Source organism: Ambystoma mexicanum, chromosome 4q (assembly GCF_040938575.1).
Source record: "Ambystoma mexicanum isolate Mex_15411 chromosome 4q, UKY_AmexF1_1, whole genome shotgun sequence".
Taxonomy (NCBI): domain Eukaryota; kingdom Metazoa; phylum Chordata; class Amphibia; order Caudata; family Ambystomatidae; genus Ambystoma; species Ambystoma mexicanum.
In genome coordinates, this window is record NC_090928.1 from 304,707,862 (window position 1) to 304,734,388 (window position 26,527).

The 26,527-nt window shown below is 45.7% G+C and overlaps 1 protein-coding gene across 1 annotated transcript in view; it reads left to right on the forward strand.

Moving 5' to 3' along the window:
- The window catches only part of TULP4 (TUB like protein 4), a 1,536,781-nt gene that overhangs the window by 1,188,761 nt on the left and 321,493 nt on the right, over positions 1-26,527 (forward strand). Inside the window, exon 10 of the mRNA XM_069607877.1 lies at positions 1,124-1,268. Within this exon, the coding sequence (XP_069463978.1) occupies positions 1,124-1,268 (145 nt within the window). The remainder of the gene's footprint in view (positions 1-1,123; positions 1,269-26,527) is intronic.

A 26,527-nucleotide genomic window follows, 5' to 3' on the forward strand; every position in this document is an offset into this window, starting at 1 on the left:
CAGCCCGCGAACCCTCATCACTCCCTCCGACCTGCCAAAATCTCCATCATCCCCTCCTTTCAATATGCACTGAAGCTCTCCTTCTTGAGTCTGGGGTAAGTACACTCTATATACCAACACATCACTCCCACTCCTCGACTTCCTTCTCTGCATCAACTGGTCAGTTGCTCATTACTTTTCCCTCTGTTTCAAGGCACCTGCTTCAGGATTGTCCCCAAAACCTGTGTTAATTGTGTTACTAGTGGAAACACCCTTTCAATGTTCAGGTGAATGGCTCGCATGCAAAGTACTGGTCTCTGAAATGAGAACAGCTTGAACTCTGGAAGTTCGAATCCCACCACAGGCGTGACTTAGCCTTTCATCCTTCTGAGATTGTTACATCTAGTATCAATAAAAATAGGGTACTAGCATCTCTTATTGCAGGGATTAGAAGCTGTTAGAAGCTATTATGATTGTTGTTCACTAAATACAAATAAATAAAAAAAAGAGTAGAGAGAAAATGCTGGCCTTAATTAGTAGACTGTATTTTATAGCATAACATATCAGATTTTGTTTGCAGTATTTTGTCTCTATTGTGATACTACATGTTTGAGCTCCCAAAAGAAAGGATAACCCGAGTGGCCTCAGATAGCCTTGGAACCCCTGGGTGTGATAGTAGGCAGTATGAAACAAGGGATTACAGCATCAAAGTATCCTCATATACAATAAAATGTGCAAATCATATTAATCTTTTTGTGGTATTCCATTTGCCCTCAGACCTGCTATTGTATTCATCAAATCATTCAAAGCCTTCCAATACATTTGGAGAACCACATAGCATATGGTAGCCTTTTAGTTTTGCAGGTGTATTTGGTCACATTTCCTAGGACAATCTGGCTGACTACTTGACTGCATGTTTTTTGATACCTAGGCCGTGCTCAGCATTAGCGCAGGAATGAGTATGTCTGTTAGTAAAACTCACTGCCTATTCCCGAGTAGTGTGCTGATTGACTTGTCTGCTTGCTATGAACATCTACTGTGGTATGTCAGTGAAAATAGTGACAAAATCACATTCCTGGTGATTGTAACAGCCTTGCCTCTAAGTTTAATTAACATTTTATTGTGGGAATTTCCTCTTCCCTAGATGAAATCTATGGAAACGGTTTGATCTCCACAGTCATCGACAGCTGTAACTGCTCGGATTCCAGTGATATTGAATTGAGTGATGACTGGGCTGCCAAGAAGTCTCCGAAAATTTCGAGGGCTAGCAAGTCTCCTAAACTCCCCAGGTACTGGCTTCTGTATGTGTGCTTGTGGCACCACTCACTCTCCCACTCAATGAATGGGGATATAGATGTATGTTTTTGTGTTGGAATCAGTCTAGCACTGCAGACTGCTTAATTGCACAGGGCCCTGAAGACTTCCTTCGTTCGCATCAACAAGTAGCTTCCCAAAGATATCCTTCTTTTAATTCATCTTTCATTATGTTATCCATTTGCTTTAAGTCACTTTTGATGTAGTGGTCTCCTTTGGGAGTGTTTCAGTATGTTATGCACAGCCTACTGTTCCAAACGTCCTAACACATTGCATGTTCGTTTTTCCTAATTTTGAAGATTTTCTTTTCTGCTCCTTGGAGGAATTGTTATGTTACGGTAAAAGATTTGTAAAGTGCCTATGTACCTTTGAGCTCCATAAAACACCTCAGAAGCCTAGCATTAACTCCCTGCTGCTGCAGGAATAAAATGTTTTGCCAATCACAAGGTGGGTCTGAAAATCCAAGACACAGCAGTACGCTGCAAAATCCATAGTGAAACCACCAGAACTTACCAAGCTCTACCAATCTTTGAAAAACTGAGGGACAGCAATAGGATTTTCAGTACATGCTCTAAGATGGCGGGACAGGTTGTAATAATGGAACATAGAGGTCATGAATATGACACTTTTTACATAATCATTGGGAATAGCATAGCCTTGTAGCCTGCAGCTTTGGACTTGACTGGCTGCTTAATCCAAGTTACTCAAGTTAGCGGCCTGAGTGCCGCGACAGTACTCAACAAGCACTCTGGGCTTTAACATGTAGGTACAGCCCATATCTGTGGTCTATAAAGCCACTAAAACAACATGGGCTGAGTGTTTGGGTGCTAGGGTTTCTGTGTAAGAAACACAATTGTGCTACAAACACAATGCAGTCGGGTTTCAAACATGTTTCCCATAATGAACAGAACATTCTAGGTTAGCCGCCGTGGAAATAAAAAGTGAGTAATTTTTAAGTGTAAAGAGGGTTGATTCTCTATATATATATATTTATCGATAGTGGGGAAAGCCGCGGTTGGGAGGAACAAAATTTCTGGAAGATCTGCTGCCTTCTTTGTTGTATAGGTGCATTATAAATACCCAATAAATAAAAAAGCAAAAGTAAATATAAAGTAATTGATTGGCTGTGCTCTGGGCCCTCTGGTACATTGGAAGTGTGGTGCTATAACACTGGTCAATACCCACATTCAAAGCACCCCAATTGGCTGAGACAAACTGTCTGAGTGCTAATGCCCATTCTAATATTTTAATGAATCACTGTAACAGTCGGCTACTGCTTTCCTCCCAACATTTTACATTAATGCTCAGCATCTTCCATACTCCTCATTCCACCTTTTGAATGTGCAGTCCAGGGTTCCATGCTAATTCACCAGCTGTTTTTACCCAGGTGATGCTCCATAGTCCAGACATCCTTTGGCATAAATACCAAAAGCTGTGAAAAAAGAAGTTGAGAAGGCCATACTATGATGTGGCTAATTAGGGTTGCTATGCTGTAATAGATTCTCTGTGTCCTTATACTCTGGGAATGTGCACTCTACTTCAACCGTAAACCTTTGGTGTCGGATGGTAACTTGTCTGCCCCAACCCCTGCAGCGCCACCACCATCACCACCACTTCCTCACCCTCAACTACTCTTTCATGCATCAGTAAATATGAACTTGCCAGTCACCAGAAGCCAGAGTAAGAAGACCAGGCTGGCTGGTAAGGGGAGGGAGCTGTTTCAACTGGTTTAAATACTTATGGATATTAACTAGTAAACAGTGTTGTTGTCATGTTGTGTTTCTTTTCATTTTGAGATGGAATACATTTTCTTGGTTTACTGTATACATTTCTTTGCTTTTTCCTCAAACCTGTTGTTTTTCTGTACTCTCCAATACAGGTGTGTCCGTCGGTATTCAAACATGTCTATTTTCATCTGTGTCACTACTATAGTGCATACATTCAGTCCCTTGTTTCTAGAAGTGAAATCTCACGCAAAGTCTGAAAGGGCTTTTACTTTTCTACCTGTCCAAAATGATAAAACATCATTAACTTAAAACCAAAAGACGAGGCATCCCAATGAGTAGGCTGACAAGTCCAGGAAATCACCTACCTTCTTGCTCAGCTTAACACCCATAGGGTGCAGTGCAAGCAGGATCCCACTGGGGGCGTGCCCCCCCCCCCCTCTCGAGGACTGGCGGTCCCTTGAAAGGGATATTAGTTATCCTGCTTTTCCCCATGATTCCGGTACTACCTTTGTTGGCTACATGGGAGTTACAATGTCTGATAACTGGAAACTTCTTGTAAGGATGGTTGGTGTGGTTTCTGACCCTCTGGGTGCAAAGGATCAGCTAGGATTGAGAAAGCCGTGGGAAGTCCCACCCACCAACCGAGGTATACAGAGCCCAATCACTACCAGAGAGAGAACATCTGCAGAGCTGCATACACACAGAGCCCTCCCCCGGGACGTGTGGCAGGAAGAGGAGGGCGTCCCGAGCGTGGCAGACCCAACCGAGGCAATACCATGTTATGTTATGTTCGATTTTATTTATAGAGCACACAGTCGCCAATAAAGGCATCATGGCGCTATCTGAGGTAAGAAAGGGGCAGAGATATCAACATTAAAAAAGGTACGTTTTGAGTAACTAGCAAAATGTAGGGTGCTCTTTAGTGGCTCACAGTGTTTGAGTAATAGAATTCCAAAGTCGAGCGGCCGCCAACGTGAGACAGCCTAAAGCGAGATACAGAAATCCAAAAGGCCATGCTCATGGAACGCTGACAACCCTGCCAGAGAGGAATCTGTGGCGCCTGGTTAAGAGCACCAATGCAGAGCCAGAGCTGCACGACAACAGGCAGACTGTGTTACGGTTGCAGCAGGAAGCCTGCAGGAGAGAGGCACAAGCTCTTCCCAAAAGCTAAAGGGTATGCAGCGATTCCGGGGAACCAAGGAGGCAAGGCCCAATCATACCCCAGGTGGGGTGAGAGACGCAAGATCCCAGACAGACTGCAAAAAAACCATATCCTAAGATGTGGCGAACTCAACTATACCCCAGGGCTTGGTGATAGCAATCAAAACCCTAAAGTGGGGTTTGAGAAGCAAGAGCCCAAGCTGAGCTTTGAGAAACCATACCCCAAGACTGGGTGGAAGAAAGCCTAGCCCAAGGAGGGGCAAAACAAACATACTGCAGAGCGGGGTGAATGCAACCAACCATTCTCCAATTGGAGGGGGGGGGTGAGAAAAACCATTCCCCAAGGTGGGTTGAATGAAACCAGACCCCAGTGTGGGGGTGGGAGGCGCAATACCCTAAGTTGGGATAACAGAACACATATCCCAAAGCGGGATAAAAACAACCAAAGCCCAAACATCGTGAAATCCAAGAGCTGCCCCAAGGTCAGGAAGCACCTACTCTTTCTTGGTAAAGAGTACCAGAGAGATATCCTCATTAGAGGGGTCAACCACACGGACCAGATGGTCTCTAGACGAGAAAAGATAAGCATAGACACTTTTTGTGGACTTGTTGGAACTGTGTAAAGGACAAACAGACGGAAGTCATTCAGCCATAGACTGTGCAAGATGGGCAAGGAGCCCTTCTGAGAAAACTATTCCAGGGTGAGGGTCAGAAACCAGCCAACATACCGTTGCTAGGGCCCACGTGTATCTTATGTTGGGTTCTCTTTTAATAGTGTTGGGGGCAGAGATTAGACTAGGAGAGGTTTCTGGACAGAGCACTTTCTTGGTTTTGGGCAGGCATCCTGACGAGCACTGTTTTGATAATGTTTCCTTTACAGAGTAGAATTTTAGCCACAGGGACAGATTTGGTTTTGTGTAAAAATAAAAAGTTATTCACAGTGCCACCTTGTCTGTCTCCGGCTTGTGAACAACCACAGTAGACCTCTTCCACAACCTCAAGGCCCCTCAAAGGGCACCCTTTTATTAACCAGTTGATCCACAACATTTTATCAATCTTGGACTGGGACACTACCCACGTAATGGTCCATCTTTCTTTAGTGGAAAAATAAACTTTGTATTTTCCGATAACAATGGCCACTCATGAGTTCAGGAATATGCTGGTGCTCTAGGAAATAAAGTAAAATAGGCTATTAATTTCCTGCAGAAGCTTCCTCATTTAATGATTTGGTGTGCACCATAGCAAGCACTGAGCATTTGCTTATGTTTAAAAGGGCATTCAATATGACACTTCTCCGCCGGTAGATAATCGAGTCAAAAATGCAAGAAGGTGGATGATTTTTGTTCAGTATACTTGCCCCATTAATTAATTAGTGGGTAATAGTTTGACTAGGAAAGGATAAAAGCAGTGTAAAACAATTACAAGGAGTACTCCATCAATCATATTGAGCGAGACCAATATAGAGCCTAAATGTTATGATCCACTGTGTGCAAAACAAAAATACAAGCAAAGGCCAAGCACTTGTCTTTAAAATCGACCATACTTCTAGTTTTGTAATGGCAATTTATTTAGATAGGCCATGGTTATTTATTAAGACCTTAGCTATAGCGGCGTACTATTGACCCATGATGAATTCTTTACACCTCAAAAATCAATTGGGCTGTTGATCTCTAGGCTGTTCCAATCATTCTGTTAAAGCTGCAAGTGAGAGAATAGGGAAGCAGACCTTCCTAAAATTAGATGGTACTGTTAGTCACCCCATTTGTCTGGTCCACTTACCAGCAGAAAATTCAGGGGTGAACCAGATTGTCATTTAGTACACATCTTAAAGTATTGACATAACACACCTCCTTTTTTTGTGCTCCTTATTTCTTACTCATGAAGTACTAGTTATCCCAAGTCAGCACAACTACGCTGTCCCTAGGTGGGTAGTGAGCATGCTGACTATCTAGAAGAAACCCTGTTCTCATGACCTACTTAGAAAAGGTTGGGCATAGTTTCATTCACCCATAATTAGACTATTGGTTCTAGATCAATCATTTTATCGCTCATGCTGCTTTAGTACCTCTATTATAAATGCATATAGTTCTTATTTCTGGTGGTTTCCCTCTCTAAAGATTAAAATGCATAGTTATTGAAGTAATATTTTAACATATATAGTTTTACAGATGGTCCCAAGAACACAGCAACTCTTGAAGACAGTACAAACATTTTTATTATTTGAATGGTCACAGGGCTTGGTAAGGGCCATTCCTCTTGTCTAGTGCAAGCTGTAACCTTCCTAACCCCTAGCCCAGGCACCCCCCAACCCTAACTGTTTGAATGGGGAATGGTGGGTTGCGCAGATCAAAACAAGTATGACTTTTCACAATGAAAATAAAAATTCTCCAATAATCAGAGCAGGTGTAATCAGCATGCAGTTATTTAATGAGGCCATATATTGGGCTCTGGATTGCAGCCTACACGTGTTTCGACCAACAGGTCGTCCTCAAGGCTGACAATTCAACAAAAATTAAGCAAAGTACCCATGATTGTTGTAACACAACAAACAAATTCAGTTTTCAAATTAGTCCAAAAAGTCCACCACCATTTGGTGGAAGATGTGACAAATGCCAACTATACATCATATATTGCAACATTTAGCACCCATGGTAATTGGCAAATCAACATAAACATGATCGTTACATACTTTTTGTAGTAATGCGCAGTAGGGTGGGTTGAGAGGAGCAAGAAACACAAGACAGGAAACAATAAGTCAAACTATTTGCTAGAATTGGATCATTCACTGGTTGAAAATTATATTAGCAAAGTTGCACATTATTATAGTCATAGCTTCCTATTTGTAACATATTTGGTGTTTTAGTGTGCCACTACCTTGTTTAATCCGGGCTATCTTTGCACATGAAGTCACCATCACTTGTGATTGAAAAAAGAAATCATGTTTTAATCATGCTGGGTTAGATCCCATGAAGCGATTTGAGCAATTAGAGATTCACTGTGATAAGGTCACAAAAAACTTTGTTTGATACCTTAGCCATATTTGCACCATCGTGGTTGAGTGTTAGTTTAGTAACGCGTCATTTTAAAGTTGTCCACATGATTGCTTACCATAGCTTGATACGCTTTGATATTCTAATCACAAAAAGCGAAAAACAGAAAGGCTTATTAGAAATGAATACTGGGTTGGCCCCTGAAGGGCTTCTGCCCTTGGCAGCAGATAAACACACGTATTCCAACAGTTGTCTTGAAGTACATATTTAGAAGTTCAGCTGAATTTACCATAAGTATTGCGCGCCATCCCTCACACTCTCTGTATATGATTCTCAAATGTGATATTTCAAATTTCTTCAAGTCTCTCCTCATATATCACTCGGTTCCCCTGAAAGTGAATATTAGGCTACTTTTAAACCATTATTGCGAGTTAACTGTAACAATGGATCCAAAATGTAATCCCAAGTTACATTTGATTACACACACACTCTCTGAGAGCGAGTGGATCTAAGTTAGGGCCATGGTACATACTACAAAATAAGAGCTTCAAATAGCCTTACTTTATTTGGATATTTCGATATGAATGGCCAATGCCTTATTCCTTGTTTGGTTCTCTCGCACATGGGCGCTATAAGTAGAGCTTAAATGGTGTTTGCCCCCGATGCGAAGACCCTGGGTCCCCTGACAATGTGTGTTGGGTCCTCCTTGACAGCTGATAATTGTTTACATTGAAAGCTGTGTCTAAATGACTGCCTGCAGTCCTCTGCGGCATAGCTATCTTGTTGTTTTCAAGGCGAGCATCAGATAGGTGAATATCTTGTGCAAAAGTCCAACTGTCATAACATTTTTACTAATGTTAATTTTATAGAGTTAGTATTGGTGCTGGTACTCGGCAGGAATACCGGGTAATAATTCTTCAAAAAACCCGATTAGGACTATTACCCTTAAAAAAAGGACTAACAGCCGTTTTTGACAACAGTACCTGTGCTGATTGGTGCATTACGATAGATGTTTTCAGAGATTATCCTAGTCAATTGCCTAGTGAGGTTGCAGAGATCATCACGGTGTGGTCACATATCAGATGTTTACCGTGAAACATACTCATAGCAAATGTTGGATATGCTAATATCAAGTCTCTAATGATTTACTTTAATGATCTTGTGTTGGACAGGTTGGATTACGGTTGTGAGTTTATCGCATGGATGATTTCCTGTTAATGACCCAAGTAAATGTGCCATTTTGGGCAGGAGTTACATGCATAGACTAATTTGTATAATGTGGCATTTAGTTTCATCAGTATTTATTGGAACTTTGAAGCACGGTTTCATAAAAACACATGCATCTCGTGATCTGTATTGCGACCCAGAGAGATCCTTCAGAGATTACAGATATACGTTTTGCTTCCATCCGTCGTAATTTCAGTTTTAAGTCTCCGCCTCTTTTGCTTTGTTTGTCCCTCATTAAACTTATGTATCCTAGATCTTTTTTTCTTGGAGCTGGTGATGCCAATGTACAGCTAGTGGCAATTTAGAATCTTGACTACTAAGGCTCGCAAGATGCTCCCTAATCCTGATTCTGACCTGACGGATGGTGCTTCCTATGTATAATTTACTGCACACACATATAATAGCATATACCACATAGGTAGATCTGCAGTTTATAAAGTCTCTGACAGTTTGAGATCCATCTGAATGTTCAAAATTTGCAATCAGCATGTGCATATTGGCACATGCTGCATGTACCGCATTTGTGGAAACTTGAGTTCTCAGCCAGTTACTCTCACCCCCAGTGTTTCATGTGCCACCATCAAGGAAGGATGGGCACAAGATGTTCTTGATCGTTGGAGCATGTGTGTAAACACATTTTGGTTTAGTGGAGATGTACTCCTTCAAATCAGGATCTAGACAAAGAATATGCCAGTGTTTGTTCACTAGTTGGTTAAGACCTGGAATATCGTGGGATATTATCTATTGTCTTTTTTTATATCATGTTCTTAGTTGGTTTTGTCTTAATCATAGTATCGCAATCTAATTTACGTGTTATGTTAAGTGACGTCCTTAATGTTGATAGTGGGTAGACCCTTTCCCTAAATATTGCTGTGAGCAATTGCCATTCTGTTTCATAAGCTGCTTTTTGACTACAGTTGCATCGTGCCCTGTAGAATTCACCAGATAGTATGTTGGTCACTATCGATCTTCGATGACATCTGTCAGCATGGAGTGTGGAATTGACCTCTGTGGGTTTCTGATAAATCCTTGTGTGCAATTGTGCATCGTCTATATAGATATTTAGATACAGAAAATCAATTCTAGTTTCACTGCATTGATTGTCCTGTCAGTCTGATGGCATAGGTGTTGTCATTCAGATAATGCCGGTAGTTATTAAAAACTTGGACTGTGCCATTCAAATTGCAAAAACATTGTTGATATATCGCTTGCACAGACAACATTGTTCACATAATCATTATTGAGTAGTGCATGATTTTGTTCAAACTGGGCCATAAACCGATCATATGGTGCATATTTTCCCCCCGTTGCTACTCCTTTTGTTTGCACATATGTGTCATTAAAGAGAACAATATTGTTGAAATTTAGAAATTCCTTCAGCATTTGAATATGTAGATGTGAGGCTGAGAAATCCTGATAGTTTTAGTGTAGTGTTTACAAAGCCAAGTCATGTTTAATTGAGGTGTACAAAGCTGATACAGCCATAGTACCTAATAGGTAGCCTTCACGCCATGTAAAATCCATTAGGATCTGCAAAATGTGGGGTACAGTCTTTAATAGCTGATGGAAGGTTCTCTACATGTCGTTTGATAGCATTATCAATATATTGTGATAAACGCTCTGTGGCCCAGTCAATCCCACTCATTATGCGACATACTTCCGGCTCACTCTCATATGGCTTGTGAATCTTTGGTGAAAGGTACATGGTGGGAACCACAGGTTCGTTGTTGGTAAGAAAGAGTTTTTCAACTGTGAGGTGGCCTGATGTGTGCCACTTATTTAGCATCAATTGTAATTCCATAACAATTTTCTTCATTGGATTGCTGAGCAGCTTCTTGTAACATCCTGAAGTCTCTAGATGCATTTTTGCCATTATAAGGTAGTCTGCGGTATTAATTACGACGATATTTCCTCCCTTATCAGCTTCCTTATTGACAATGTCTTTGGAAAGGTTATCCAATGCCAGTTGTTAATTCCTATTCAGGCTGCACTTGGTTCTACTTTGAGTATGCCCTTTCTTGTCCAAATGTTGATGAATATCTTTGATCACTGCTTGATAGAAAGTGTTGATAAAGTTTTCAGTTGTCATTTGCGGTGTACATTTAGACTTCACTTTCATTACTTGCATTCCGGAGTTAGCAGATTGGACCCCTAGTTCTTGATAAATATCTTGTGTTCCATATTCCAACTCTGGTTCTAAGGACATGAGAAGATTTATGTTCTCTAGATCTCTCATTGTCAGTTGAATCAAGGGTTCTTGTATTGAAGGTGGTGTGTATATCTTAACTTGAGTAGCGAAAAACCTTTTTAACTTCAGTTTTCTGGTGAATTTAAATATATCAATTTGAAAGTCCTTAAAATTCAAACCTATGATCAGATCAAATGAATGACCTTTATTCAGTAAAGTTAATTCACACTTTGTCAAATGTCTGCTGTATAGGTTAATCACTAAATCTGTGCCCATCATTTTCCTGTCTGTTTCCTGAAACTTTATCGTGTCAGTATTGTACAAAAATACCAAGTATAATACTATGCATATGCATATGCATTTACTGCAGAAATTGCAGTAATGAAAATACTGCATACCCAATACTATGCCACATGGACCCGTGGTGGGCTGTGGGGGTGTCCCCCTGCTTCCGTACAACAGAGCGACAAGAAGATTTCAATAAAGTGAGCACAAAAAAAGAAGAAAAAAAAACTCTTGCAGGAGTTCATACCCGCTGGAGAGATGAGGAACAGCGGGCAGAGCCGGGCATGTGAGCAAAAGGAGGCATGCAAGCCGACCCGTACCTGTAGAGGAAAGGGGGCAAATATCCAGGGCATCTGCTGTCACAAATACATCATGTAGAAGTTTGCCGATGTTCTAAGATCCAACTATTTGATCAGTGCGCGCCACTGTTTTTCTCATTCAGTCTTTTCGGCAGCACTGTGATCACATAGGTTCCGCTGATCTAGGCTCTCCAATGTGTGTGTAACATCCAGATTTGTGGCTTCAGACACTCGGTCCTTTCCCACACGCCTTATTGTTCCTCTTGTTCCTCTCACTGCCTCGGTCACTCTCCCTTTTTTCCTCCTACTTTCCTTATTGCTACTCCTTCCACTCACTCTCTCTCACAAACCTCCTCTCCTTTCTCTCCAATGTTTCTCTCTCGACCCTCCCAGCCTACTTTACACTACTCTTTTCTCCACACTACGACTCCTCCCCTCTCCACAGTACTGCTCCTCTCCATACTAATACTACTCCCCTTTCTGCGCTATTAATACTCCCCTCTCCGCACTACTATGCCCCTCAATACACTACTTTTACTATTCCCCTCCCTACACTACCACACCCCTCTCTACCCTAGTACTACTCTTGCCGCGCTACGACTATTCCCCTCTACTATTGCTTCACTCAGTACTACTCTGCTCTCCACAATGCTACTCCCATCACACTATTTCTCGTCTCCACCCTACTGCAACTCCCCTGCCACACCTTCTATCCCATGCACTCTTCTCACATCACTAGGCACTTCACTATTCACTTCCTACTGTCCCTCTTTCATTCATACACCTTGCATGCACCTTCACATCACTGTGCCACTTTCTTTCACCACCCAATACCTCACCTTGCCCACTCTTTGATCAATGCTCCTCCACGCCCACGTACACAGTTCTTCCTCTACTTGGTCTGTTGGTGGTCCTTCTCCCTTGGCCTTATCCGAATAACCCACACCTTCCCATTTCCTGTGCCTCCCTTGATCGCTCCCGTGCCCTCTCCCCTGCCCTCTCCTTTGGCTCTTTCTCACCTTGCTCCCTTGGCCAAACACAGACTTCCCTTTCCACAGGAAAGGTGTTACAGCTGGTCAAAACCAGAAAAGGGGTCATACGCCACGCCCTCTCGAACGATATTTCACAGTCTACATGCAGTGGTGGCCCACTGAAGTCAATGGCCAAGTTCGATGGTTTCCATGAGGGCCCAATCTACGGCCCAGTCACAGGTACAGGGATTTTCTGTGTAAGCTCTGCATGGTACCAGGAGATTTCTATAATGCTGAACGGCCCGCTCTGCATATTCAGTGAGTTGGTGTACTGTCCTTCGTTCAATGCTGTGTTGTGTGGCACACTTATCTTGCTGGTTTGCTGTGCGGGATGCTCTGAAGCCTATCAGCTTCTCGCACTTCCCTCCAGGTATGGCTGTTCACTGCCTGTTCCACCTCTGAGGCTCCTGATACTGGAAGTCGTAGGGGACAAACAGAAAGAACTGGCCAGAATTGTGCAGTGCAGGCATGGCGTGATCTACAGTGGTACGAATAGCAAACATGAAGACTCATGAAGAAGGGGCAGGGACTGGGGTCCTCCCTACTCCCAGACCCCGCCTCTGGGGCAGGGCTGGATTTGGCCTTTGTCCTGGTGACCCTTCTGCCCGAAATTGGGAAGGGTTCCCTGGCCCCCCTTTGAAAGTGTCATGACCCTGTCCCAGTAGAATTGTATCTCTTGTTCTACAGTGAAGGTATAATTTCCTCCATAAATTGCCTTAAACTGTGTTAAAGCACGTATGTTAGGACATTTTCTATGTGTTAATTCACTACCAATTTGTAATTTGTAAGGTTATTGCTTGTTCTTAAACATGTATAACTATGTAAACAGGGTACAGTTTAGCGTCTATTTGTTACTTGATGAATGGCGTTTGCAAACACCATTCATCACGTAACCCACACTCCACTTCCACCGTTAATCTGTGGTCCAAGGAGTCGAGGGAAATCGTGATAAGATTAGTTTCATCATAAATCCAGCAAAATGCTATACTGCTTCTTCCTCGCATAGTAATATATGTTTAAGATTAAGAGAATCTTTCCAATGCAAAATATTTTGCAGTGATTAAAACCGAGAAAATATCTGACCTCCAAGCTTTAAAGTATTTTAAACTAACGAAATAGGTCCACTCTAGAACAAGAAATACAAGTCTTTAGCCCTAAAAGCATTTGCTCCAGACATCATGCATATTACCCTTTACAGAGGAAATACATCAGGAATCGAAACTATGGGCAATTGGAGTAGAGAGACACTGAAGCAGCACACACAATAGGCTGTACAATATTTGCATAGGAAGTGCGAAACTATTCATTTGGCTAATAATTTCTTTTTTTGTTCTGATTTCCTATACACTTGGGCATTCTTTGTTGAATAATAGATTTCTAATTTACCTTTATCTGATTGAAGTTGTAACTGTAACCAAAAAAGTAAGGAGTGTAAGGTTTTGAATAAATCGGAACCACTGGGGCATTAAACAATCCATAGGATAGGGAATCCACAACCAGGTTCGTTAACCCATATTTAGAAATTGTAACTTAGTCTAATTCGAAGACAGAACTTTTGTATTGGGACTTTTTGGTTAACCAATAGCAAATGCACAGCGGTTAAGTGTGAGGAGAGGTTGAGCGTGTGGCCAATGTTATGTATATATCAAAGGGGAGTGATGAGCAACAGCTCCATGCAGCATTATCGCCTTCGATGCCAAACAATCACTAGCAGAGTGATCCTCCAACAACACCTGGCTCAAAAATGTCTCAAAAATGTCCAAAGGCCTCATTATGAGTGTGGGGTTCCGGAAACCAGGGTGCCGGTAAGTTTCATTCAAGCCCTTGGTGAAAGTATCTAACCGATATATCCAGTTCTTTTCGAATTAATGTAATCTGTTCGTGATTGAAAAGTGATTAACATATGGACGGATGGCTTCTAAAATAAACTATTCAAAGTCATTTTCAGAATGCACCTTTTCAAGAAAATGTTTAACCAATAAAGCTTGTATTTGGGCATTCCAGATCTTCGATCTGTGCTCGCTAGTTCTGATTGTGGTGTTTCGTTTAATCATCCCCATGAACCACAATTCACAGGGGCAAATGATAGCATATATGGTGTTTCGTGTTTGGCATGTGGTGAATTGTTGTAATCTCCATGTGAACTCATTCAATCTGAATTAGATCTTTTTCTTAGTGTATGGACAAGAAGCACAATGGCCACAGGAACTGGCTGTTTGGTACGGTGGTGGTATGTCCAAGTGCCCTAGATGTATTGTGCATCATGTTGACCTTGTCGTGTGCTGCTCTCACCAGTTTATCTCTAAGGCTATAGCCTCTTTTCAGTGCAAATAACAACACTGAATCAGTTGATTTGGCAATATCGAGTGTAGTCCAATATTTAAGAATATGTTTTATTTTGGAGTAAATCTGGAAAAAGTGGTGACATAAGCATACATTGATGTGTTCGCTTTCTTTTTCTCTGAGTTCAAGAGAGAGTCCCTGTTAGTGTGCCAGACTCTCCTAATTGTTCTCTTTATCAACCGTAATGGATACCCCTTTCCAAAAATGTGCTATCAATTGATCCGATTGAATGCTGTAATCTGATTTAGTGGTGCAATTGCGACCTAGTTTGCTGTTCAAATAAGAAAAATATCTATAACTTGACGCCAACAATGGATGTTGGAGCTGTATTCTTGTGGGGTGAAAATTAATTTTTCCTCAAAAGCTTCCATGAAGAGATGCTGGGAGCAAAGGCTGCTTCCAACACAGTGCCCTTGTTCTGGAGATATCATTTGTTGTCACAAGCCAAGAAATTCCGATTAAGAGCCTTCTTAATTAAGCGGATCAGGAACTCTACCAGGATGGCGTGTGGGGTCTCACAAGTGTTAAGCGCTGCCTCGGCTACCTCAAGTGCCTCATCTTGAGGGATGTTAGTATAGAGGTCTGTGATGTCTAAGGTAGCACGAAGATCCATACCTTCCGCAAAGTCACACTTCTCAATTAGTTTAATGGGTTCTCTGGTGTCCTTAGGATAAGCACAGGTTTGGAAGGTCAACGGTTTCAGGAAATAATCAAGATATTGGCCAATCGGTTGTAGAATAGAGCCACATAATGACATGATGGGTCTGCCCGGTTGGTGATTAACATTATTATGAACTTTTGGTAGCGCATACAAACATGGTGCCCTCACACCCCAGGGTGTCAGAAACCTGGTATCCTTTTCAGTTAAAAATCTTGCCTTAGTAGCTTCCTCGCAGGTTTCTTAAAGAAATATGAGGATGTCTTTTATGGGATCTTTATCCAATGGCTTATTATTGTGATCATTGAACAAAAGCTCATTGACACTGTCTTCCTATTGGGGCCCACTTTGTAGAAAAAGCTCCCCGACTTAACGAAAGCACAGACTGCTCCAACATTCAACTATGCCACTTTTGAAACCCTCAAAATGTTTTGAATTCATGTAAAACACGAGTGCACACTACTACTGTTGCATGTGAAAAGGTTGCACAAATATCTACTCGTCTTATTTCCAAAAAACATTCTTTTCATATTTGACTATGTCTGATGAACCATTTTAAGCCTGAGCTGCTTTTAACATGCATTTCTCTCTATTGAGGCTTCAATGATTTATTTTCCAATCTATTGCATTTTCAATAAGTCAATTTCAAACTGATCATTTACACATTAGAAAACATGATCATTTAAGGTAATACTGTTTCATCACTAAACATGTGTTGCTACTTTCAGAAGTCCTCAGATACTAATTTGTGCTAAAAGGTGGTGCTTAAAGTGCCCCAAACCTAAAACGAAAAAGGTATTCTGAAAAGGCCATAAGGCAGAGCAACAGTCAGCCCTATCTAGAACTCATCAAATAAACAGCTGTTTGCCTATACGCCGTACACATGGTGTGATCTTTGTTGTGCTTGGGAAGGAGGGTGATTTTCGCCTCCTCCATGGATGCAATAAATTCTACCAGTTTCCCAAAAATTATTAAATAAGCTTGTGAGATGCGTGACCAATACTCGCGCAAATGCCTTTATAATATGACACTGTAAAGCCATCCGCTTGGATGCTTTATGTGGGGAAAAGCCCACTATAACCTTCCTTACTTTGTCCGCCGCGATCTCCTATCCTAACGCTTCCCCAACCTCTACTTCCACCAAGGGCAGTTGGATCCTGTCCAGGAAGTCTGTCTGCAGCTGACGTGGCAGACTCTGGGACAGTACAGTTCCGCATGTTAGCTGATGAAGCCTTCCTGAATTCCCTCAGTGAGGGAATGAATGGTTCCGTGATCATCCGTAATAGGCGCTATATCATTGCTACCTGCTGCCCCACTCAGGATACGTGCCAGGAGTGAGTCCGCCGCCTTGGCCTTCGCATAGTACCGCTGGCGGATGAATAACAATGACCTCTCGTCCTCTTAGTTCTAAGGACATTAAGTTGGCCCACCGCCTGGCGGTATTCCTTCATTGTCCTCCTTGAGGGGCACTCGCCCGCTCGCTTTCTGGTCTCTTCGACCCTGGCCTCCAGTTGGGACTCCAGCAGCCTCAGGCCTTTCCCTCTGTGCCTTTGCAGCCTTATTGTAGCTTTATAAACACAACCCAACGGATGCCCTCCCCTGTGTCCGTGGCTTTGTTAGTGTCGAAGAAGGCCTTGATCTTATCCTGCAGCTCCCCCCTCACGACCAGGTCCTGCAGCAGCTCTCCCGGTACCCTCCATCCCCAGATCCCTGGCCTACATCCTGGTAGGCACAGCTCCATGGTAACCACTGTGTGGTCCGCTATTCCAACTGGGCCCACCACAATGTCCTCGACCACTCGCACCAAGGGGGGCGACACCCACACATAATCGATGCAGGATTGTGTTCCATGCACATTGGAAAGTAAACCCTTCCCTGTCCCCCTTCACTCCCCTCCGCACATCCCTTATACCCAGAGCTTCAAACCTATACCGTAACGAGGCAGAGGCCACTGCCCTCCCTTCGAAGCTGCTCCCTCAACTTGTGTCCCACTCCAGAAACCAGGCCAAATTAAAGTCACCCATTAGAATGATGTGACTTTTAGCGAACCTCTCGAATATTCAGTAATTCCCTCAAGAAGGCTTCCTGCCCTGAATTAGATGCATATGTTGAGGCCAGTGTATGCATAACTTCCATATATTGCCACCACTACTATTATAAATCTGCCTACTCTATCTGCCTTTGAGTCCTTTATCCTGAGATCCATCCCGTTCCTAGTGGCCAGTGCCACCTCGCATTTCTTCGTCAACCTGGAGGAGTGAAATATTCAGGAATAGCCCTGTAATTTAAGACTTGCCTGATCTTTCTTCAAGAGGTGGGTTCCTGTACCACGAGCACATCTGGGCCTGATTTCCTTGTGAAATGCTCACATTTTTCCTCTTAAGCAGGGAGTTAAGCCCCCTTACCTTGTGTGTTGACCATTTTAATTGTTGTTCTTCTTTCATGTCTCCTCCATTATTTTCCCCCGGTATCTCATCCTGACCGGGTGCCCCTTCTGCCGCACCCTCACCCTGTTCTCCTGAGACTCCCCTTCCCAGCCCATTCCCCACCCCCTTTGACCCCTGGCCCTAACCTCCGGCCCCCTTACAACTTTTACCATCCCGTGTCCCCCAACTCCCTCTTCATCATAATTTCACTACCCCTGGGCGACTCCGCCCTAACTGAGACCAAGATAGAGCAGCATCCTACACTCCCCCAGCTCAATTTCCTACCTCATGATCCACCACCCCTTTAGCAGATCTGCGTATATACGCCACTTCCCCCTCTGCTAGCCATCATCCAGTTCTCCCCCGCTCACTACCCCATGACCCCACGCCCCTGGGTGTGCCCTGCAATGTGGCTCTCCTCCTGCATCGTTCTCCTGCTGTTGCCCATTCCCATGGTCGGGGGTCTCGTGTGATTCTCCTGCTGGGGAGGGGGCCCTTCTGAAGGCTCTGGGTTACGTCTAGCTGCAGGAGATCGGCTCCCTCCTGGGTCGATGTAATGCGCTTTTGGACCCCCTCCCATTCATACACCAGTCCGAAGAAGAATGTCCATTTGTAACGGATGCCCCTGCATGCCAATTCCCTTACCACCGGGCCCATCTGCCTTCTCTTGAGAAGGGTGCTGCCCACCAAGTCTGGAAGAGGGAAATTGAAGTGCCTTGATATAGCACCGGTTTACGGTTCGTATGACCTCCTCTTTCTGTATATAGCGCGAGAATGCCTCCAGGACATGCCTCGGTCTGCCGCTTGTGCCCCTTGCCATTCTGCCCGTTCTGTGAATCCTGTCTAGCTCGATCTCCTTCAGGCCCGTGTCACCCAGGCAAAGATCTTCCTGGCCTCCCCCTTCAAGTCCTTGTCCGTGACTGTCTCAGGCAGGTTTTTTTTTATCCTTATGTTGATCCTCCTTGATCTATTCTCCAGGTCTTCCATCTGCGGCTCTAGATTTTGTGTGTCCACATTGAGTCGCAGTATGGCCTCGCTGTGCACAGAAGTGTCCTTGTCCACCTCCTTGAGGCTCCTTTCGAGGAGGTCTGGCCTCTCCCCCAGTTTGCAGATCTGCCAAGGTCATGCAGAGGTCCGTCCTCATCAATTGGATTTGGTCCTGGAAGGCCTTCGTGAGCGATGTTTGGAGAGTCATTAGGTGAATATGGAGATCCTGCTGTGAAATGGGCACAGCCGCTCCTGGCCCCACCAAGTCCCTTTGCTCCGCCATGTCCCAGGCTGCTTTGGGTGGTCCCTTCACCTCACTCAGGACGGCCCATATGGTTGGTATGGTGCCGAGTGCATCCTCGTGGCTGATGCCTGCTTCGAGGTCTTAGACTTGACCTTTGACATCCCGCTCTCCCAGCTTCTGAGCCTCTGGTGGGCTTCTGTGAAGGGGAGTCCCTTGGGGGCCGTAACTCAAGCAGCTGCCTGTCTTCCTGCCACTGTCGTTTTTTGAGTGTGTTACCCCCCTCTACCCTGCCATTCCTGGGGGCGGCCAGGGGGTGCACCACCAGTCAGACTAGTCCTGCTCCCGACCCTCCTCTTGCCCCCTCAACCAGCTCAGGAATCATCACTGTCCAAGGGCCACTGGTTATGGATCTCCTTGTGGGGCCTTCCGGGGACGCTGCTGCACCTGTAGCAGGGAGGTATTTTATTTTGAGCTCCCTCTCCCCAGTGGCGCTCCCATTCCCCCCCCGTCCCTCAAAAGGGCTCTGCCTGGCACACTCCTTCCCCGACGCCCTTCTCCTCACCTCTGGGTTGTTGGTGGGGCCTGCTTAGAGCCCGTCCGTTCTTGCTTTCTGGTCCCGGGGGCTTGGACTCCACTCCTAGTGCCGCTGTGGCCCCAGGGCCTCCCCCTTCACTGGCAGTACAATATGCCTCATGCCAGCAGTGCCCCAGACTTTTTCTCCCTAAATCCTTCCCGGAGTCTCTTCCACTTGACTCTTGGTGGGGCCCCTACTTGCTACCTTATCTCCCTGGTGCTCTACTATGCTGGTAAATGACTGATTGGTGGGTGCCTCTTGCTGCGCTCTACCTCCTCCTCCAGTACCTTGAAATGGGACTGCCGCTTCTCCTCCCCGTGCTCATCCACTTTCGTGTAGGGAGCCAAAACCTGTCTCCCTCCGAGCCTCCGGGGCTCCCTCTGCAATGCTGTGCAAACTGCCAGCAGAGTGCCACACAGGCGGCCCCTTCTTCTTTTCCCCGCCTCAGGGGTCCAGTTTCTTCAAAGCCCCCCCAAGCTGATGTCTGCAGGGTCCCCTGCACCGCAATGTGGGTAGATGCTCACCGCTGCACCCCGTTGTGAAGTCGGGCAGCCCGCCGGGACTCCGACTCCGTCTGTGACTGCTGCCCCACAGACCGTTCGCCCACAGCCTGGTGTCCCAGCCACTGGCTGTGGCTTCCCTCTACAATCAATGGCTGACTGTGGCTTGGACGTCTCCCTCGTCTGCCCCCTGCTCCGGCCACTCTTCCAGGCTGGCAGTGTGCTTTCTTCCCCCAGCGGGCTGCTGGCTGGCGCTGGTGAGCCCTCCGTGTATCCAGCTCCTGGGGCTCTACTCCTGCTGCTCCCGCGTCCAGGCCTTGGGCCGGCCCACGCTCTCACCCGGTCCCACTTTCATTGTCTCACTACTGGGCAGTGCCGCAGGGCCGTCCAAGGTAAAGCAGGGTAACTGCTGTTACCATAAGCAGGTCAGGAGAGGGTCAGGCCCACCCCCCTGCCTGCACCTCTCCCCCTCTCTCAGCTGCAGAGACACGCAGTCTCTGCTACACAATGCTGAGGAAGGGTGGGGTGTGAACAATCGCCTCACCCTTCCTCTAAGCAACAAGGTGCTAAGCACCTAAGGAAACCAACAGTCAGGCAGGGCTCAGGTTCAAAGACCTGCCCCCCAGGGGGCCAGACAGTCGGCTACCCGGCCGGGGGCTGGAGCACAGCCCCCACTACCATACACATCAAAGACCAAGGGCTCCCGTGGGTCTTATAAATAAGAGCAGCATCCTCTGAGAAAACACAATCTGTTTGTGGACTCTGAACGGGGACCCAAACAAACAGGAGGTTCACTGTTTACTCAGTGTCTTCCAACCTTTGCTTCTTTACCACAAAACCCTCCCACTCTGCAAAATAAGGGAGAAGAACAAAGGGAAAGAGGTACAAGGCACTGTAGGGTGCCCACAACAAGTCGTGGGACATGAGAAGGCGGCACAGGCCAGAGGGGGTAACCTCAGGACCCAGTGCCCAAAAGTATGATACTATTATGATATGTGATTGATTATTGTTATCTCCATAACCATATCTGTACAATAAAATCCTACGGCCCTTTATTGCCAACACTTGACAAAATTTTGTGAGCCAAATTATTTCGGGTGAGGATAAGGGGTCGGCCAACACCAATGCATGCATATGGGTTCAGCAATTCTGCTTCAGACGCAGGCTGCAGCAGCAAGGCCCCGCTCACCGTTCCTTCCTCCGGGGATCCTGCCGGATCACTGCTCACCAGCCTGGTCGGATGAGGCATGGGGTTGCTCTCAGTATTTCTGCTCCCTCAAATGGCTTTTCTCGACATTGCGCCTTTATGGTGTCGGCTCCCGTCTTCGAATGTTGGCATGAATTCTTAAAGCCATCCTCTGAGTCCTAAACTACAAAGCCTCACTCCCAGTAAGATTGCTGCAGAGAAACACCTGACCACAGCCAATCGGGCAGTAGGCACCAAAGCCAGGCAGTATACAGCAGGCTATGTTTCCGCAGTCTTTGACAGAGAATAAGGAGTACAGGTGTTGGTTGAACTGAAAATACAGAGGGCCTGGAGTCTGGAACAACTGCAGAGGCCAGAGCACAAAATACATTTTAGTGTGAGAAAGGCATACCATCCCCAGATCTGGCTGGAGGTTATAATGGCCCACCCTGGCAAAACAACCTGAAATAAGGAGTCGAAGAGAAACCCACTACTAGAGGTTGAAAATATCCAAGCCAGAAATTAACCCTTAGTAAAGGGGCAGGGTCTGTACCTGTTAGCCTCAGAGCAAGAATGCAGAGTTTTTTCAGAGCTATATCCCAGACACTTGGTGTGACCAGGTCAAGGTGAGTGAGTAAATACAGAGCTTGCTGAGAGAAAGACAGCTCAGACAGTGGAAGAGACCAGGTTGCCAAGAAGCAGGTGGGTTCGGTAACCAGAGAGTGTGAGTAATGCAACGATGCAGTAGCGTGCTATAATCCAGAAACTGTTGTGCCTTGGAAATCCTGGGGTAAAGTACCACCCCCAGAGAAGAAACACTTGTGCCACTGCATTGTTCGACCCGTCACAACACGAGTGAGAGAGACCAAAACCAAGGAGAGAAATACCTTCATTGTAGACAAACTCGTTGGCCCTGAAGGTGCTCATCTCAACATCTTCCTATTTATGGTCTAGGACAAACGTTTGAGTCATGCGCTACACCCCAGAGACTGGTCAGTAGACACGAGAACCCGAGAGAGACCAGTATCCTTATTAGATTAGAAACCCTAACAATGCATAGTTTAATCCTTTCTAGAACTGCTTAGATTTGTATCTTGGAACAGAGGTTTGCAGCCTCTGTCTCTACAGATGTTTTTGACTACAACTCCCATCAACCGTATCCTGCATAGTGTATGGTGAAGAGACAGGGAAGGCATAGTCCAACACATCTAGAGAGCCGCAGGTTGAAGACCTTTGTCTTTAGTTGCAAAGTCCACTTTTACTTTTGAGTTTATCCCAAGCCGATCATGTCATACCATCCAGAATGTACCTTTGATACAATACCTTTGCACTTGGAACTACATTGCAATGCTGGAGGGGGATCTTCTTTGATGGAGAAATGTTGAACAGTGCAGATCAGCCAAACCGTGTGCAGCATGTGGGATAATATTGCTCTAGAATGGCATACAATGCCTTCTTTGGATGACCTGTATCATTTACTTTGGCAGTGCAAGACAAGGAACTACACCAATATGAACAGATGAATGTATATCGGGTAGAAGGAAATTAAAAGAATTAAGTATATAAACATTGATATTCATGCAATGTGACATGATCTATTCTTCCACTTGCCCTCTCTGATCCCATGTCACTTCGCCGACAGTAAGTTCTTTGTAGCATTTTACCACAAAGTAATTACTTCGAATTTGTCATTGCTTTTCTTCTTTTTTCTTTTTTTTAATGTGGCTGGGTTCCCCCATGCCTCACCTTCATTACTGCCCCTACCCCAAACCCTCCCCACTCCCTTTTTACCCCTATCCACAAAGACCTATATTTTATCAATGACATTTCAAAGTAATTACTTTGTTTTGAATTATCACAAATTAATTACTGTTGTCAGAACAGGATATCGCCCTCTCCCTAGGAGTGGGTTACATTTGGTGGGGTTGTGGGCTTTCTGGTTCCCTGACATTACTATTAGAGGCAAGTGTGTGGACTTGCATATTGGATGTGGGGCTATACCCTCTGATAGACTAGTTGCACTAGAAAGAGTCTGCCAGGGTAAAGCTGGCATTTGACACAATAGGGGTAGTTATGGTGATACAATTGAGCTCTAATCGCCCGAGTTGGAAGTAGTATTGGGAACTTCCTTTGGTCATAGATATTCCTGTATCGGAGCAGGGTACGTGCAACTTGGACACCCACCACCCTATCCAGTATGGTGGTGTCGTGGGTAGCATTGAGGGATCATCCACCCCATAATCCTTTGTTGAAGGCACCAGTTGTCCAGAATGCATTGTTCAGGCATAAGGTCCATGTTATCTCACACCTCTCATATTCTTCTGTCTTTCATAAAGTATGCCCACCTAGACCCTCTGCCAGTGCAACACTTAATCTCATTCCGTTGTACTCAGGATCTTTGATCTAATGTTGCATGCTCTTGTGGCGGTATTCAACTGTATCACCAGTGGGAGGGTTTCTGTGTGATTGGGGTGGGATTGACAGTGGTGATAAGACAGTGAGGTTGTCATGCTCCACATTGTCTAGATTTAGCTAATGGTGTAGTGCCACTAGACTCCCAGTCTTCAAAACCAGAGGCAAGGGGATCATGTCAGCATGTGAGTTATATTACAACTAGGTTGATGCTCATGCAATGCCATATGGCTCTGTGGTTAATGTGCATGTCTCTGTACAGATGTAATTTACATGTCTGGTATGTGGTGCCAGCACAGGTTTCCTGCATGGATGTGTACATCAGTCCCATTCTTGCACATCCCAAACTTTAGGTTTCAACATCATCTTTCATATAAGTTAATGACCATGAAACGTGTAACAGTATGGAAACAGTGTTTGGCTGGTCCTTCAGTTTGTATCATGGGATTGGGGCTTTGTGGGATGGAAAAGTGTTCTGTAAAGTCATTTCAACAAAAGGTTAAAGGTGCAACAGTATAGTAAATTGTAGAAGGATGGCATGATGTGGGTTGATTGGCACATATTCTGCCACATGATGACCAAAACTATGAAACTAAGCTTCCAAATGGCATAAATACCACCCTAGTGGACGAAGTTTCTGGCCTCACTTGCCGGATATTGGGTTTCTTGCCTTGCCTGTAATGCCTACAAGTATAGTGGGACGGTCGTCCTCGTCATGTTTTGTTCTGCCCTAATGGTCTCTTTGTGACTCTGGCGGTGTCATGCACTAGAGCTTTTTCCATGTTCCTTCCTTGAGATATTTTCACTGGTTTAGCCTTAAAACAATGCCCCCCACTACATGATATCATGCACAGTAAGAATGGCCTTTCCCATAGCATCAGTTGTTCTCATCATTTCAATATATTTCTTTTACTTGGAGGGCTGCACTGCTGCCAAACTGCTTGTATTAGTTACTCTTGCATCCCTAGGCAGACTATTTCGAGGTGATTGGGTCCTCTGACGTATTCCATATCTATGACAGTAATCACCACAGCTGTGCTGTTTCGGTAAATCTTTCTGCGTCCTGCGTCGATGACGTCGATACGCCGTCCTCGAGGGCCTCCGTCGAGTCGACGTCACCGAATGTTATAAGTAGGACGCACAACGCCCGTAGCCTCATTCTGTTTTTTCCGTGAAAGTGTTCGCTTCGGAGATCTCGGCGCACCTCGATTCTACTGAATCCTGTTCTTTCGGTTCTTCGAACCTGTTTCTTCATTGCTTTGTATGATGTCTTCGGCTTCTTCCACCCCGCGGTCCGGGTTTAAGAAGTGTCGGGTACGCGGGTCCAAGATGTTGCTGACGGATGCGCACGACGCTTGCCTCTGGTGCCTCGGCGAGGACCGTGATACAAACGACTGTGTCGACTGCCAATTGCTCACATCGAAGGCCTTTCGGGAGCGTAAGAAGAAGCTGTCGGTCGGTAAGGTGGCCAAGCCCTGGAAGTCGCGTTCCACTGGTCTTTTGACGGGAGATTCGAGGGGCGACTCTCCGCATCGTCGTCGTGAGTCTGGGGGCTCTCGGTCTGGGAGTCGGTCCTGTCATTCCTCTGCCTCTGCGAGGCATTCCAGGAAGCGCCATCACAGGTTGCCTTCCCCGTCCTCTTCCGAGGATTCCGCCCGTCGGCGGGTTGCTTGTCCCAACAAGCATTCCACTCCTGAGGAATGGGATTCATTCCGAAAAGAGATGTTGGCGATTTTTCAATCGCAGGGCTCCGGTCCGTCCGCGCTGTCTGAGGACGCCAGTCGTGGCTGTGCTAGAGACACCATTTTTCCGCCTTCGGGCACGAGCAGTCGTCGCGACCACCGGATCCTTCGAGGTCCCGGTCGGACAAGGATGGTCACTCTAGACTTGCCCGTTCCAGGTCCCGGTCCGCGAGACAGCGAGAACCTGTGATGTCTTCTAGGAAGACATCAACGCCGAGGTCGTCGACGGACTCTCTCGAGGCCCTGCCTCTGAGGAAGTCAACGATGCCATTAGCTGCCAGGCTGTCGAGAGACACGCTCGGTGTTCCCCCCTCGAGGCCTGTGTCGACGCCGTTGAAGCTGTCGGCGCCGCGCTCAACGTCGACGCTGATTCCTTCGACGCCCTCAACGCCTTTCGAGGTGGCTTTGTCGGAGGTGCCCCGTGGCACCCCTCAGGAAGGTGCTGGCCAAGGCTAAACATGTCTTTGTGCCTTTTTCTGTACCATCCTTCCAGCCTCTGGATTATATGTCTGAGGTGGATGAGGGGTCTGAGGAAGGTGGGGTTCCTGCAGGGGTTCCTGATGACATTGTTTCTTTTCATAGTCAACTTGAGGACCTGCGTTAGTCATAGCACGATGCCAGTGGTCTAGACGCCTCTCCGGAGGTGGAGTTTGGTAGGCCAGAGCCGGGCACGCATGCCGAATCCTCATACCGGCGCCTCATGTTGAGGGTCATGGATTACATGGGGTGGTCTGCCCCCGCTGGGGATTTTCTGCAGGATGACCTGACTGATATCCTGGACCAAGGTCCTCCAACTGACCCGGTGCTGCCATTCCATATGGCCTTGCAGAGAAGGGTGGCTGCGGCTTGGACTTCTCCGGAGAGTCTCCCGGCAGTGAGCAAGTCCTTGCCGAAGAAATATCACCCAGCCAGTGGCGACCCCTGATACTTGACCACACACCCTACTCTGGAGAGTTTGGTGAGGCAGGCGGCTACGGCCCCAGCAAAGCAGGCGTCGTACCCTACCATCCCTCCTGATAGGGACGACAAAAGTTTTGACTGATGGGCGAAGAAGGTATTTTCTTCTGGGGGTATGGCGCTTCAGGCGGCCAACTCCGTTTGTGCCTTGTCTCGTTTCACACACACTCTGTGGAACTGTATTTCCTTAGCGGCTGATCATATTCCCGAAGGGGAGGAACGGGATGGTTTCCCTGCTATTGTGCAGGATGGCAAGGATGCCATGTGTGAATCTGTTCAATTGGGTCTAGACATGGT